The sequence below is a fragment of the Chrysemys picta genome, chromosome 14, assembly GCF_011386835.1.
Source record: "Chrysemys picta bellii isolate R12L10 chromosome 14, ASM1138683v2, whole genome shotgun sequence".
In the NCBI taxonomy this organism is placed as follows: Eukaryota; Metazoa; Chordata; order Testudines; family Emydidae; genus Chrysemys; species Chrysemys picta.
The window spans coordinates 26548005-26563715 of NC_088804.1; the positions used below are offsets into that span (position 1 = coordinate 26548005).

The 15711-nt window shown below is 38.5% G+C and overlaps 1 protein-coding gene across 6 annotated transcripts in view; it reads right to left on the reverse strand.

The window, feature by feature from the left end:
• LOC101930808 (transcription initiation factor TFIID subunit 4-like) overlaps positions 1–15711 on the reverse strand; it is a 210062-nt gene that overhangs the window by 174297 nt on the left and 20054 nt on the right. For 3 of the 6 annotated variants that reach the window (XR_006174924.2, XM_008167012.4, XM_065567196.1), the window contains exons 3-7: positions 6712–6849; positions 5942–6169; positions 4902–5024; positions 3051–3140; positions 662–916 (exon numbers count right to left, since the gene is read on the reverse strand). Coding sequence is in view for 5 of the 6 variants with exons in the window: in XM_008167012.4 (XP_008165234.3) it covers positions 662–916; positions 3051–3140; positions 4902–5024; positions 5942–6169; positions 6712–6849 (834 nt within the window). In the remaining variant the exon portion in view is untranslated. The remainder of the gene's footprint in view (positions 1–661; positions 917–3050; positions 3141–4901; positions 5025–5941; positions 6170–6711; positions 6850–15711) is intronic. The other 3 variants (XM_065567195.1, XM_005289924.4, XM_065567197.1) reach the window with 3 other exon arrangements.

Here is a 15711-nt window from a genome sequence, read left to right on the forward strand (position 1 = left end):
ATCCACAGTGAGTAGAATCTTACTACATGAGCAGTCCCATTGAAATCAGTGGGGCTGTGTGCATGTAGTAGGATATTATTCAGTGTAAGCAAGAGTGGGGAATAACATTTTGGTATTCTGGCTAGACCACGCTGATTGGTACAGTAAAATTCTTTTCTTCTCCATAGTTTTCTAATTAAAAATGTACAGAAGAGTTTAAAAAGGAACCCTCCCTTTTTCATTTTAAATCAAATTAAAATCTAATCAAAGCAGAATAATTTAACACTGATTGCATGATCATCTTTAAAATCTTAATTCTTCCTGTGAGTCTTAAAAAGCTAGCTTTCTTGTACTGCTGTAATTAGGTAAGTATCCACTGCAACTATATAAAAATCTCTATGTCCCAGAAATGAAAGCCCTGATCCTGCAAAGACTTATGCACATCCTTAGCTTTATACAGTGTCAGTACTTCCATTAAAATTAATAGGAATACTCTCAGTACATAAAGGTGATTATGCGCATAAATCTTTGTAGGATCAGTACCTAACATAGTATATCAGAAAGACAAGATAATGAAAAACAGAAGTATTTCCAAATTAGAATGTAATAATAGAAATAAAGAGTAACTTTAAAACCACTATTCAACCTATTTAGAAGTTTTCCTTTATGTTTTAGTACCTACCAGTTGAGAACTCGGATTTGACTGTACTAGTTTAACCTGAGGAGGCTGAACTGTATTTGATACAAATGTGCAAATGCTGTTTGGTTGCCTTATTCCTACTGTCTGAGTTGTGACATTAGAGGAAATACTTCCAGAGGCAGGTTGAGGTATAACTTGTGACAGCTTGGTTTGTTGAAGCAGCTGCTGAGATGGCTGTCCTTGCAAAACCGAATGTTGGCTATTCAATAAAGATTGTCTCAATGCCGGCAGACTTTTCTAAAAAAAAAAAAAATAATAATAAAAAAAAAATAAAAAGAAGAAAAATGGGGAAAAAAATCAAACTTACTAAACCATCAAAAAAAGAGTCTGTTTTTGAAATGTATACACACACTGGAAAGCATAAATCTTTAAAACCAGTTGTATGACCTGTCTAGCACTTCAGGAGAAATAAACTTGTACATTCTTCATATTTTATATGAAGAGGGGAAAATTCAGCATGGATCTCATCACAAGTTATTAATTTTTAATTTGGTCAACACGGTGGGCTCAGTATGACCTATCCCAGGGGTCGGCAACGTTTGGCACGCGGCTCGCCAAGGTAAGCACCCTAGCGGGCCAGGCCAGTTTATTTACCTGCTGACGCGGCAGGTTCGCCGAGGATGTGCTGGCCACGGCTTCTCGCCGCCCCCATTGGCCCGGGACGGCGAACCGCGGCCAGTGGGGGCCGCGATCGGCCGAACCTGCTGCGTCAGCAGGTAAATAAACTGGCCCGGCCCGCTAGGGTGCTTACCCTGGCGAGCCGTGTGCCAAACATTGCCAACCCCTGACCTATCCTAATCCCACCACACAGGGGAGTAAGGCCCCAAAACCAGCAGCGCATTAGGACTACCTGAAGCATGGATTTAGATCCTGTGAGAAGCAAAAAGTGGATGGGGAAAAGTGGAAGGGCAGAAATGAGCTCCATTCCCACTGTGTGCTGCCAGAAGTAAACTGCACCCCTCCTAGGACTGAAGTAAGATACCTCTCCACATGGAGTACCTAAAGCCAGAAGATGTAATTGTGGGTGTCTTAGGGCAATAGCTGCGTACTGTATTATTACTGATGTACTGTACTGACTTCATTAGAAAAGTGTGCTATTGTGTGCTTCATGTTCAGACTGGTTCATCCAAAAAAAAGTTCTAAAAGAGTACACTGTATTTTATGAATAAACTTTTTACTTTTTATATTATGTTCTTTTGAAGTGCTCCTCCAGGCAGCTGCAGGCTTTCGCAGTGCTTACCCCAGGCTGTAGTCACTTTTAACTTTTGTTTTTTATTTAAAAACGTAATTGTTGTTGCCAAGAAATGACTTCAAAGAAAGGGAAGAAGTTAGAACTTTTTGCCAGAGATGGCTGAAGAAGGAAAGCAGGGAAGAGAGTAAAAAGAAAGGGTTAATTATATCTTAGGAGAGAAGAGAGGAGAAAGGAAAGAAAAGAAAAGGAAAGGAAGAATTAAAAAATGAGAGGAAAATTCTGCCCTAAACTGACAGATTGCAAATTGGGAGAAAAATAGAAAACCATGATAACTGGGATGTGGGTGAACAACAAAACATGCATGTTTTACATCTAGGAGCTAATGTTGAGTACCAGAGCGCCAAATTCTGCTTACTCTGCTCACATAGGTAAGCAGCTGGAAGTCAATGATAGTTTTGAATAAGTAAGGCAAACAAAATTTAACCGCATATGCTAATTTGGGGGTACAAGAAACAATCCCATTTGATACCATATTTTATAATATTTCTCCCGATATCCTCATTATAAGTGAGCCCTGCCCCAAGAGGACCACCCTGACAGAATTTACTAATCAATTATTTCAACACAAAGCAACAGCATGTTCCAAAGAAGCGTTTAGTAATCTCCCTTACACACTGCCATGTACACTGAATGTACTTGATTGCTCTTATTTAGACAAGACAAAAGCACTAGAAAAAAGTATCTCAACATGGGTACTACAAACATACTGGTGAAGTAACCTACCATCCACTTCTGACTGGTGTACTTTATTATAGACAATACTGTGTTTATTTATCATAGAAAGGTAAACCCATTACAACAGTAAGATACCTAAAGTCATGTGGGTGGTCTTTAACTACCTATATTAAATGTGATGTAATAAAGCTGCCAAAGACAACCCATTTCTTCACATTTTCCATTTAAATAGAGGAATATAATATTCAAGTAACCCACAGAATATTTATGTTTCTAAATTAGAGTTTGTCTTCTTTTTCTATGTGATTTTAACTAAAATGTTCTAGACAGTCAAAACTGATTACATATTGTGTGCTAGTTTGTACATTCTAAAAAAATTTAAACCTGAAGTAAGGAAGCCTATTCGGTAGATACATTTAAGATCTAAACAATATTTATATTCACCTTCAGGAAAGGTACTAGATATGGCTGAGGAGATGATTTCAGCTCTGACTGAAGGCAGCCTGTAAATTCTTCTGGATCAATCTTTGCATCCTGGAGGGGAGAAAGAAAAAAATAACTATTTGGGATGTTTCTGTTTTCTCAAAGAATGAGAACATATACTAGGACAGGCTAACATTGTGGAAATATTTATATATCTCAATAGATAAGCCACAGATCAACAGGGACTTTTAAAGTTTAAAGTCTCTCAAACTCATCCACGGCTATCAAACCTTTCTATCAAGAACTAATATATACACACACACACACACATTATATATATATATATATACACACATACACACACATACATACATACATACACACACACAGTGCTTCTCAGAACTCAGGAATCTGTGACCTTTATGTATGCAACTCCCTCAGGGATGCACACTTAAAGAAACAACTGGATCCCACAAACATGCAAGTCTTCATTCAATACTTCCATTCTGTTGATAACTTTCAGACAGTGATTTCTTTAAAATACTAATCCAAAAATTGGTATTTAAAAACAACCTTGAAAAACTATTAGAACATTTACTAGCCCTGGCACAAAATAAGAAAAAGATACTTTATTCAATGGTTAAAAAACACCACCACCCAGATGAGTGAACAAGTAGAATTTTGGAAGTAAGATTTAAAATAGAAGAATTATATGTATGTATGTTTATTAGTGAAGATGAAGGATCTATTGAAGCTAAGTACATTTTTAATGTTTCTGAAACTATCATTAGTTAAATACTTATAGGTTGTCTAATGATTCAGCTATCCTACTGTTGAGACTCTCTGTGGTTAATATAGTATAGTAGAGAAGAAACAAAATATACCTGCTATATTTATTTTTCAATGTTTTAAACTTTAATTCTTTAAAACTATTAGTTTTCAAAAGTTCAAACTAATTTTTATTGGAACCACTAATATTTTTGTTGGATCACTTTTATGTGGTAAAGAGTCTTAGACTTTCCAAATCAAAATGTTTAAAATGTGCAAGTGTTCCTTGATGATCAATTCAAGACCATCTTCTTCTTTCAGGTGCATATTCCTTTGCAGACACAAAGGATGCGAGCTTGACTATTTGTCAAAGCCTTTGATAAAGTCTGTTTGCAGTGTATATCTGTTCTGTAGTGTACACTGAAATATTTGTAGTACTGGAGGCTACCATAAGTGAGTTTTTCTGCAGGACCAATCACATAGATTCCATCTACTGAAAATACTATTTCGGTCACGTAAGTCATTTTGTTTAAGTTTGGAATTTTTGAAATCCACAGGCATTCAGGCCCCACTCTTGCAAAAAGACCCCCAGGGATCTGTTTACAGAATCTTGGCCTTAGTGACTTCTTAGAAAAATGTTTCAGTTAGTCCCCGATCCTGCAAGCTGTTTCGGAAAGGCAGATCCCTACATCCCTACAGAGCCCAAATTACTTGAATGGGACTTTAATCGTGACATAAGAGACCACAGCTTACAGGATCAGAGCCACAGAGAGCTCTCACAAAACATATTTATTATATTTCTAAATAAACTTTATCAAAATATTATACATCAAAACAAAAGTATTGTTCATGTTTATTAAATATTGTGACATTAATCAGCATTTTAACCCACTACAAGCAAAAGAAAATACAGCTTGATTATCAATTGTGAGGTTGCATTCAGTGCAGAAAAATTTGTATGACCATTTTTATGCAACACTTTTACCTTTCAACATTTCTGTACTGCAAGCAGAAGCTAAAAATAGATGAGTATCAAATTCAGTAACAATTTTCAGCATCTATAAACAGCACGTACAATATCAATTAACACAGCTTAACATTTACCAGCAAATCCTGAACCAGAGCTTTCACATTATGGGATGTTTCTGGAGAAGGTGAATTATGGGAAGCAAGTTTTATCAGGGTAGCTAAAAAGTTTTTGCATTTCTTCACATTCTCTTGCATTTCCTGTTTAAAAAAAAAAATCTGATATACATAGTATTTTGATATTGTTCACTGCTTAGACTAATACATGAAAATAATGGGAAAACTAGAACATTTCTTATCCAAATAAAAGCAATTTGAGAAGTGTCTTCAATTATTTGGCTATTGCCGCTGTAGTTTGGCACTATCTTCACTTCCATTTAATCACTAATAGTCATACCATACAGTTACTAACTAAATTAATCACAGAAATATTTATTTTTCATGTCTGATATGCTATCATTCATTATATCCTTCATGGAACTTTAACCCTACATGATAAAAAACCATCATGAAATGTCAAAAATCCAAGCAATCACTGAGATGGCAAATACTGAATTCACGGTTTCTTTTTCCTATTTTTTAACTTTTTAAATTACTATTCAATATAACATCAACTGTACAAACAAATCAAATAATAAATAAATACATTTCAAATATTATCATGTCTAAATCCCAATTTATTTTATCAGTTTACTATAACACATGCTCTAATCTTAACCCACCATGACCTTTAAAACTGTCACTTTGCCATATACTGAGGACAAGGCCACTGATATTATAGAACAACCTGTGTATGCACACAGTCATAATAATGGAGTTGGGCAGTATAATTAGAGGTCTATTTGTTCCAGTTACAGAAATACTCCTTATACTGCACAACACTTGGACAAAGTTGGCCAAGTTAACTGTCAAGATCACTGCTAGTCCGTCAAAGCATTTAGTTAAAATGTGTTCTTAACAGAATGTATAAGGAGGCCACTAACAGGATGTTATGGGAATTGGGTTGGTGTGAAAGCTCTTCCTGGTATTAAATAAAACTGAAAAGTGCACACATAACCAAGAAACAAAATCCCTGTTAATGTTCTAACATTCAAACATTCCAGAACTTACATACAAACCTGTGATACAACGGTAGTCCCTGGTACAGGAGAGCTAGGTATGACCTGGGGCTGTGCTGGTACTTGTGCTGTCGTATGAGGTGGAAGTGGCAATCGAGGCTGACCTTGGGGTTGTACTGGGGTTTGAGTTTGTCCTCCAAAAATTACTGTAGGTTGTTGAGTTGCTGGGGTTCCAGTTGCTACTGTTGCTTTAATTAAGTTCTGAGCACTTGTGGTAGCTATTGATACCTGATAACATTGTTATAATCAAAAAGCAGATAATTACCTTCTTTAATATCTTTTATTCGATAATAAATCTTTAAAACCCCAAAACTGCAAACTTACACTTCCCTTCTACTGCTGAGTTTAGCAGCTTATTACAACAAGAAAATATTCTTCCTTAAGGTTACAATTTGAGGGCCCAAATGTGTTACACCTTACTCATGTTACTTTACTTTTTGAGTGGTTCCTTTAATTTCAATGGAACTGTTCAAAGAGAAATGTATTACTAGACAGGAATGTGGGTGGTATAATCTGGCTCTTTCACATTAGAGAACTTGAGGGGCAAATTTACCACTGGCATTAGTATGTGTAACTCCCAATGGCAGTGAGTTTCGCCCTCACTATATTTGGAAAATAAACTCATGGATAAAACTCATTTTTTTCCTGTTTGTAATACAAGTAGTATATTATTTATCACCAGAACTCATTTAGAAAGCCTTACCTATATTACTGGTTGCATCGGCATTCATTTTTGTTCGTGTTGTGCTGGTAACACTTTTAATACTTACTGTAGTGTGCGACAGAGTGGAGCCTCCATGTAAGGTTGCAGTAGATGTAGCACTAACTGGTGTAGCAGTTGACTGTACAACTTTGGCTTGCCTTGGAAGTCCCAGGTGGACAGCAGATGCGGCTACAGAAGTTGGTTGCTAGTATAATAAGAGAAAAAGTATTAAATACACTCATATTAAATTACTGACGATGCAAAAAGTACAAAGGTTCTTTTACACAGTGATGAAATAAGTATCTAATAATTAACCTCTACAGGTTACCAAAAAAGCATCATTTATTTTTAATACATAGCAACATGTAAATGATCAAATTGCTACACCTACAGTAAGATAATTCTTTTATTCATATACAGATAAAAATGTCCAGGTGTATCTTCTTCCCTATTCTTTTGAGAACGTGAACAGCAACATGCACCATTTTATTTTGAACAAGTGTTTTATATTGCTAAAAGCTAGGAACATTACTAAAGCATCTTAATATGTAAATCAGGGGTCGACAACCTTTCAGAAGTGGTGTGCCGAGTCTTCATTTATTCACTCTAATTTAAGGTTTCGCGTGCCAGTAAAACAATTTAATGTTTTTAGAAGGTCTCTTTCTATAAGTCTATAATACATAACTAAACTATTGTTGTACGTAAAGTAAATAAGGTTTTTAAAATGTTTAAGAAGCTTCATTTAAAATTCAATTAAAATGCAGAGCCCCCTGGACGGGTGGCCAGGACCCGGGCAGTGTGAGTGCCACTGAAAATCAGCTCGCGTGCCGCCTTCGGCACGCGTGCCATAGGTTGCCTACCCCTGATGTGAATATAAGACAGCAGAGCATAGGAAAAAAGGACAATGTGAACTGGGGGGGTGGGGGGGGGAATTCACTAACATTTTCTGTCACATGGATGCATTACAGCAGTTATAATATGGCAGATACATGTCATCACTAAATTAAATTTTTTAGATTATATTTGTAACTAGTACATACTGATCTTGTAGTCATGCACTGGCTCTGTTCAGTATTTTCCTTGAAAAATTAATACAGATAGAACATTTAAAAAGAGAAAAAAAGATAAGTGAACTCCCACATAGCAGTCCAGGGGAAACTGGGCAAAGATAATGTTCACCTCTAGGCAGGGGCTTCCAAATTGTGATATATGATCTTGGCGTTCCATCAATTCACTTCACAACAACGTATAAGGTGGTGGTACATGAATGAATAAAGTTTGGGAGTCACTGCTTTAGAGAGAGGTGCTGGATGCATTATTAACAGAGCATTTCTTGATCCACAGAGTTACAATGATGGGGACTTCAGAAGGTCCATCTCTAAATAAGGAAAAGTATGGTGAACTGGAGAGAGGGATTTAGAGAAAATAATGGGTTGAAAGGTAAAGGCAACTCAAAGAAGGAAGCCCACACAATTTTCTTGGACAACTGCCTCTCAGAAGTATATGAAATCTTTCTAAAAATATGCAAAAGAGAACGGCAGAAAATACTATCAAATGTTTTCGTACACAAAGAATATGCCACTTAGTACCAGGCCGCCCAGAGCGGGGGAGGGGGGGCAAGTGGGGCAATTTGCCCAAAGGGGCCCCCACGAGAATATAGTATTCTATAGTATTACAACTTTTTTTTATGGAAGGGGCCCCCAAAATTGCTTTGCCCCAGACCCCCTGAATCCTTTGGGCTGCCCTGCTTAGTACAGCATTTTGAGACCACCAAATGATAGATCAATATAGGTAAAGTTATCATCAATGTCATCCCCCTCGTCTGGATCACTCTCATTGTTCTTATCCACATCAAAAATATTCCTTTCCTCCATCCTTTAACCTGTAAACAAATTAAGTCCAACTATTTCCAGAACCAATGGTACATTTTGTGCACTGCTTAGATGTAACTCTGAAAAATTAGATTATATTTATTCTTTATCATAATAAAAGAAAAGTGATTGTTAAAAGCTTATGAAGGAAAATGATTCTGACTTATTCACAATCTTTCCCTCAGCAGTATGCTTTAGCAATAACTAGCAATAAAATTGTCCTAGGCAGCCGACATGCCCATTATTTTTAGTGGTCTATTTTCATTTGAGGAGATAAATCTAATACGTTACTACCAAATAAATTTACAACCTAGTCTTAACAATAAAAATGTACCAACAGTCAAAATGTGATTTAATTCTATGTGTATATTTTAGGCTACATATAAAAATTTATTATGCAGCATACAAACACTGACAGAATAAAATTATTTGTGAGTAAGAAATACAGAAAGCCCAGTTTTCTAAATGGGCTCCAAGTATGCAAACCACAAAGAGTAATATTTGCATCAAAGGGCAACTGTGAATACAAATAAAGTAATTAGACATCTAACTACCTGATTCACATAGGAAAATTCAAATGCACCGACAAAACTGTACATGTATCGAGATCCTTGTTGACAATGTGGCCAACTATTTATTATAGTCTGAACCTTACACTCCCTTGGCAATGTGCATCAACCTTGACCTAGGAACTCTCTTTAGTGGTGAGAGGTAAATTCAATATCTATGACCATTCTTAGGCTCTCTGCTGATTCAGCCAAGAAGGATGCCAATTAGTGCCCACTCTGATTACAGAGCTTTATAATAGATACATCTGTCCACTAAGAACTAGAGAGAGAGAGAGAGAGACAGTGAGAGAGACCATACATTCATCATAGGTGAGGCTGATAGCACTGCTTATTAATTACTAAGACTGCCCAAAACTTCCCGTAATCAGACCCGATTTTCAATTGCTTATAACTTTGCCAAATTCACTGTTTGGGCTGAAATTTTCCATGACAGGTGTCTACCTCAGCCTGAACTCTTCTGGAAATATTTCAGCCAAACTGTTCAGCTATTACCACGAATGAGATTAGAGATACATTTTTCTCTTATGTTAAAAAAAAATTCTGGGGACCTTTTCTTTGGAATGCTCTAGTGCTCCAGGCTTTGGAATGAGGACTTGACATTTGGCAAAGGTGACCTTTGTGTCAGGTATGTGCCCTATTGCTATGACCATGAAAATCCATCTGAATTTGGCCAAGTGATAAAGCCTTTGGCAAATCGTATTTCACATATGCTCAGTAGAGATTGGATGAGGAACTGGCGGAGAAGCAGGGTATGGGAGCCAGTAGAGATGTGACTGGAGGCAGAGAGAGAGAGAGAGAGCAAGTGCAGGGGAAGGAACAGGGTCTGGCTGGACAACGAGACTGAGCACAAGTAGCCAGGGAAGAGCAATGGAAGGACTGGGGATGGCTGGGCAAGGAGAGTGGGAGCAAGAGCACACGAGTGTTCAGATGGGTGAGACTACGACTGGGTAGGTGAAGAGATGGGAGTGGCATGAGGATCCAGCGGTGGGGAAGAGACAGGACTGGGACAAGTTGGAGGGGACAGGGCAGAAGGGTCAAGCATGAGGGAAATGGGCAGAAGAGTTTGTGCCCACTAGAGTACACTCCCCTTCCACACCAAGGAATAGAAATCAAAATCCTTAGTCTCACCATTCCTCTGCTGACAGCAAATATCTGTGAAATCCACTAATAAAGTGTGTCATTGCCCATTGGTGCCAGTCCACCTAGATGGTAACAACCTACTTCTGCTATCAGTTACTCCATTGGCTCAAGGGACAAAAGTCTGTGGTGGATGTAAAGGTTCCAGCTCTGTGATGAACCATGTGGGTGTCAGTATAATGCTACATGGCAGAAATTCTGTTAAAAAAACATTATTAAGGATGCAAAGTCAAAAGCCCCAAAGTTAGGAAATGCCAGAATTAAAGCTGCCCAAGCAACCTTATTTCAGCCCCCTTCTGCATATGCATTATGATTAAGGCTACGATTTAGTCATGGGTATTTTTAGTAAAAGTCATGGACATGTCACGGGCAATAAACAAAAATTCACAACCCATGACCTGTCCATGACATTTACTAAAAATGCCCCTGACTAAACCTTGGAGGGGTGTGGGGAGGGGCATGTTGCTGAGGTGCCGCCCCGAGGGGATGCCAGGAGCACCAGCTACTGGGGGCTGCTGAGCAGCGGCTGCTCTGGCCGCGCCCAAGACTGCTGCTGGGGGCAGCCGCTACTGGGAGGGGACCAGGGGGTCACTGCTCAGGGAGGGGCTGGGGACCACCCTAGGACCCCTGCCAGGGACCACCAAGCAGCGGCTGCTCCAGCTGCCCCTGGGCCCGCTGCTCAGGCAGTCCCTGGACTAGCCACACGGGACCACCCGAGCAGCAGCTGGTGTGGCTGGCCCCGGGTCCACTCCAGCAGCAGCCAGTACAGCTGGCTGTGGGGCCGCCCGAGCGGCTGGCTGCAAGAGCTGCTCCAGCAGCAACCTGAGCAGCTGGCTCCGGAGCCAGGTGCTTGGGCAGCCCTAGAGTCAGCATTACTGGCCACTGCAGAAGTCATGAAAAGTCACAGAATCCGTGACAGACACAGAGCCCTAATTACGATATGGTCTTTAATTACATGAGCCCATTTTTTTTTTCACAGGACCCCTGCCTCATTCTGTGCATTGGATGGACCTGCTCCGAAAATGAATCAGGATTGCACAATGAAGGAGACTGCTATCTACAGGATCCATCTTTTTTTTTTTTTTTTTGCCGAAGTTGGAATGTGTGTAGTGAATGAGGCAGTGGTCTGCAGGAAGAAAAAGGACAGTCTCATGGTTAAGGCAGTTTATTGCTACCCTGGAGAACTGGATTCTATCCCTGTCTCTGCCCAAGAGGTCCTCTCTGATGGTAGCCAAGTCACCTTTCACCAGGGACCATTAATTGTGCGTTCCTCATTTTAGGGGTGCCTGACTTGGGACCCTCTGGTTACATTTGCACAAGTGCTGAGTGCTCACAGTTGAACTCAATAGGAACTGTGTTCTGAACAAATAAAGTGCCAAATAATGCTAAATACTCTTTAAAATATTAGGTCCTAAATGTCTCAAATTGGGCATCTTGCTGTGCCATAGTTTGCTATCTATAAAATGGGGATAATAAATAATAATACCCCCTCACCTTGCAGGGGTGTTTCAAAATAAATCCATTAATGTTTGTGAAGCATTCATATGTGACAATGATAAGCACCACAGAAAAGCGTAGGAGGGAACTAATAATTCTGTCTGCTGAGCAGTGTTTGAGGAGAGTGCAGTAAGTAAGGTATGGGGCCATATAGTGAACAAGGAGAAAACAAAACACTGAAATGCTGTTCATTAAGTGAGCTCCATTCATCCTGTGCACTGAATGAGGTAGTAGTCTTGTGGGGAAAAATAGTATGTGAACATGTCATTAAAGACTGTATCATAAAGCATACACACAAAAGGATTGAATTAAGTTTGCACAGGCAACCTTAATTCTGGCATTTCCTAATCTTAGAGTGCTTGACTTTGCACTCAAACATTAAAAAGAACATTAAGGTTCTTTAACAGAGCTTTTTCTGACTAATTTTATGTAGTTTACCAAGTAACCGTCCCATAGTGATGATATGAACCAGATTTGAACCAATGGCCTGCTGACAGAGGTGGAAAGGGATTGCTGATGAGCTGTGAAGAGTCATCTGTCTGCTTCCTATTCCTTGCCACCCTCATACACTATACTTTCTTAAACCTTGCTCCAGAGTTTGTTAATACTTGTAGATTAGATAGGTAGACAGAGGTAAATTTAAGATCTGTCTGGAGCAATGAACAGATTGTGAACACTATTGCTGTTCTCACAAGAGGAAAAATAATTTACTTAAAATTACAATAGTTACACTACTATTTTTGTAGATTCATAATATTTTTAATGCAGAAGGGCTTATCTTGGATACCCACATTGCCTATTAAATCTACATAAAATATTTCTTCAAAGAACTTTCAGTTTTCTTAAGAGACCTCTCTAGAAGGAACAAAGGCCCAGATACGCATTCAAAGCCTCAAGCATTCCTTACCAATCACCCTAACAGCATCTTCTACTGGATATCAATCTTCTTTATATTTATGTGGAGGAGGAGAGGGGAATCTACCTGACAGACTAACAAAATCTTTTTTTGGTTTGGTTTTGATAGCTTTCAAGATTTTTTTTTTTTTTTTTTAAACCTTGAGCTGGGATGTCTTCCATACTCAGGCAGCCTAGAAGCAATAAACAGCATCATCAAAAAAAGGTTGACTTGTCTGTCTTTTAGGAAGCAGGAGCAAATAGGGCTTTTCTTAATATGCATTTCTCTTCTCCCTTTTAATGGTGAAATGTAAATCACTCATTTCTATTTCCTTAAAAAAATTTTAGTGACATAACTTGCATTTGTGAGGAATATTTACAGTTATTAAATTAGAAATATTGTAAACCTTGTTCATTTGCTTCTGAATGCTGTAGCCAACCTAAAAAGTTTCAATGCTGCTAAATATCGCCTTCTTCTCGGTAATTGATTCCAGAGGTGAAGATTTACACAGACAGCAGAAAACCAGGCAAACTTCTGGCAGCAACTCAGTTAAGTGAAAGACCTTCACCCATATGACAACCAAAAATCTGCAAAAAAATAAAAGCTCAGCCTAGCAAATTTTCACTATCATATACAATATATTATCCAAGAAAATATGCAGCACATTTCATACACCGTATCTTGCAGTGCAGGAGTACAGAAGCAACAGATTAAACAAACTGTGCAAAAAACAAGGTTAAAAACACTAAAATCACATTGTTATAAAAAATTTGTGTGATACAGGAGTTTCTGACGAGAAAAAGTAGTAACTTGCATTAAGAAAGTGCTTTAATACCAAAGGACTGCAAATGAACCAATGCAAGTTTATATATCGTGTTTCAAGATTCATAAAGGAAATGAGTGGATCAGAAACATAACAAGCGCAGACAGTGGAGGGACTCCAGCACAAGAGTATTAAGGTAAAATAGCTGAGTGGAATGGAGCCTAACAGCTGTATTTAGTATAAACTGAGGCATATAAACAGACATTACTAGAAATCCAGCAAAAAGAAAATAGCAATAACCAACCCTAGGTGTAATAAAGCCATGACCCAAGGGGTACATTTCTTGATGGAGTAACACTTTACTTCAGTTGAGTTGCACCAGGAACTCAGAGATTAAAGCCCATGCTGTTGCATGGGCATGGCAGTTGTGAGGAGCTATGTGTAGTCAAGGTTAGTGGGTATGTTGGTAGTGTGTGGTTGTGTGGGTGGCTGTGTTGATGTGTGTCCAGGAGGTTGTAGTGGGAGATTTGTGTGGATGGTGAATGAAGGGTGTATGCTGCAGTGACGGACTGTGTGTGTTTGGGGTTATTGTATGTGCTCGTTGTGTTGTTGTGTGGATGGTTTTGAAGAACTGTGATAGGTGGGCCAAGTGTACAATCTCCCTCATACAACCAATTAAATTGTTGCATGCATATAAGCTTAGAGTAAGGGTGTTGATTGGTTGAGTTACCTTTGATATCACAACAGTCTAATACTCTTGGAATGGCACAGATGAATGCCTTACTGTAGCTATACACCGCACGGGTGTAATTTGTAAAGTTAAAACTTTACAAAACTGGTTGTAACTGACTGTGAATCCCAGTGACGATTCAACCTGCCTGATATTCTACAAAAAAGAGCTTTCAACCATGCTTGTAGCTGTTTCCTTTGCTTCAAACTGATGCTGATGCTAGGCTTCAGAGTTACATATAGGGTGACAATCCTGGAATCTATTATATAGATCGGGGGTTCTCAAACCTTTTTTGCTCTCCGGTCACCCAACTCTGAAGGCAGCACAGAAGTAAGGGTAGCAATACTGCAACCCCCCTACAATACACTTGCAACCCCTTTTTGGGTTGGGAACCCCAGTTTGAGAAACACTGATATAGATGAATTTGTCTGAGCCAGATAGCAAGAGAAAAGGGCATGGTCCCTACAATGTTCTTTAAAGAAGAACAATACAGCTTTTGTAAGGTAGGGTGACCAGATGTCCTGATTTTATAGGGACAGTCCGATATTTGGGGCTTTTTTAAATATGGGCTCCTATTACCACCACCACCACCCCTGTTCCAATTTTTCACACTTGTTCTCTGGTCACCCCATAGTAAGGTGGTATTTAAAATCCCAAATCATCAACAGAATATAAATGGATGCTTCAAAAATCAAGAATGCATTTAGTTTTCAAAATACAACAACTGAACATAACAATCTTCATGAAATTAAAGTTGTTTTAATTTTGATTGGACATACTGGTCACATTATATGTTCTCTGATTGGTTGAAAATAATTTAGAAGCAGGTTTGTGGATTGAGTACCACTTACTGATCAAGAATTTAGGTCCCATTGTGCTAGACAGGATTAAGTACCTGTGTTCCTTAAGAAAAAAGAATACAGCCCCGTCCCAGAGAGCAAACATGCTACAATAATCAATTAAAATTTGTTCTGTCAACAAACTTCCCAATAAAATTGGTCACTCAAACACAAACATGGCACACAAAGTCGTGTTTTTCTTTTTCTTTTGAGAAAATATTCATGGAAAACTAGGGCCAAGTTTGCCAAAAGATTAAGGTTTTTGCCCCTTTCAGTGAATCTGGACCATGGTTTAGTTTCTGATGGAAACTGCGAAACTTACCTTTAGCAGACTTTGGCTTTTAGGTTTTGAGTTTGCACAATTCAAAACAACACTCAATGTGAACCCCACTGAACCCAAACAAAACCTCTGTACACAGCTTTAATAATATTTTTATTGTTTAGATGTCTCAAAAAAAAAAAAAAAAAGGAGGCTTCCACAGTTTACATTTGTTATTTTTTAAATAACAACACAGGGATACCTAGAGAAGACTTAAGGCAAATGGAAGAGAGCATATGCAAAAGACCAAACCTGGCAGTTTGGTAAAAGATCAACAAATCACAAATACTTTTTTTTAAATAGAAATTGATGGTGTGGTTGGTAGCACCACCTATTATTATTAGAGCCACCTCCCATTCTCAGTCCTTATTTTCAGATGCTTATAACTTCACCAAACTTTAACCATTCCGACCGAAATTTTACATGATGCACGTCTACCTCAGGCTG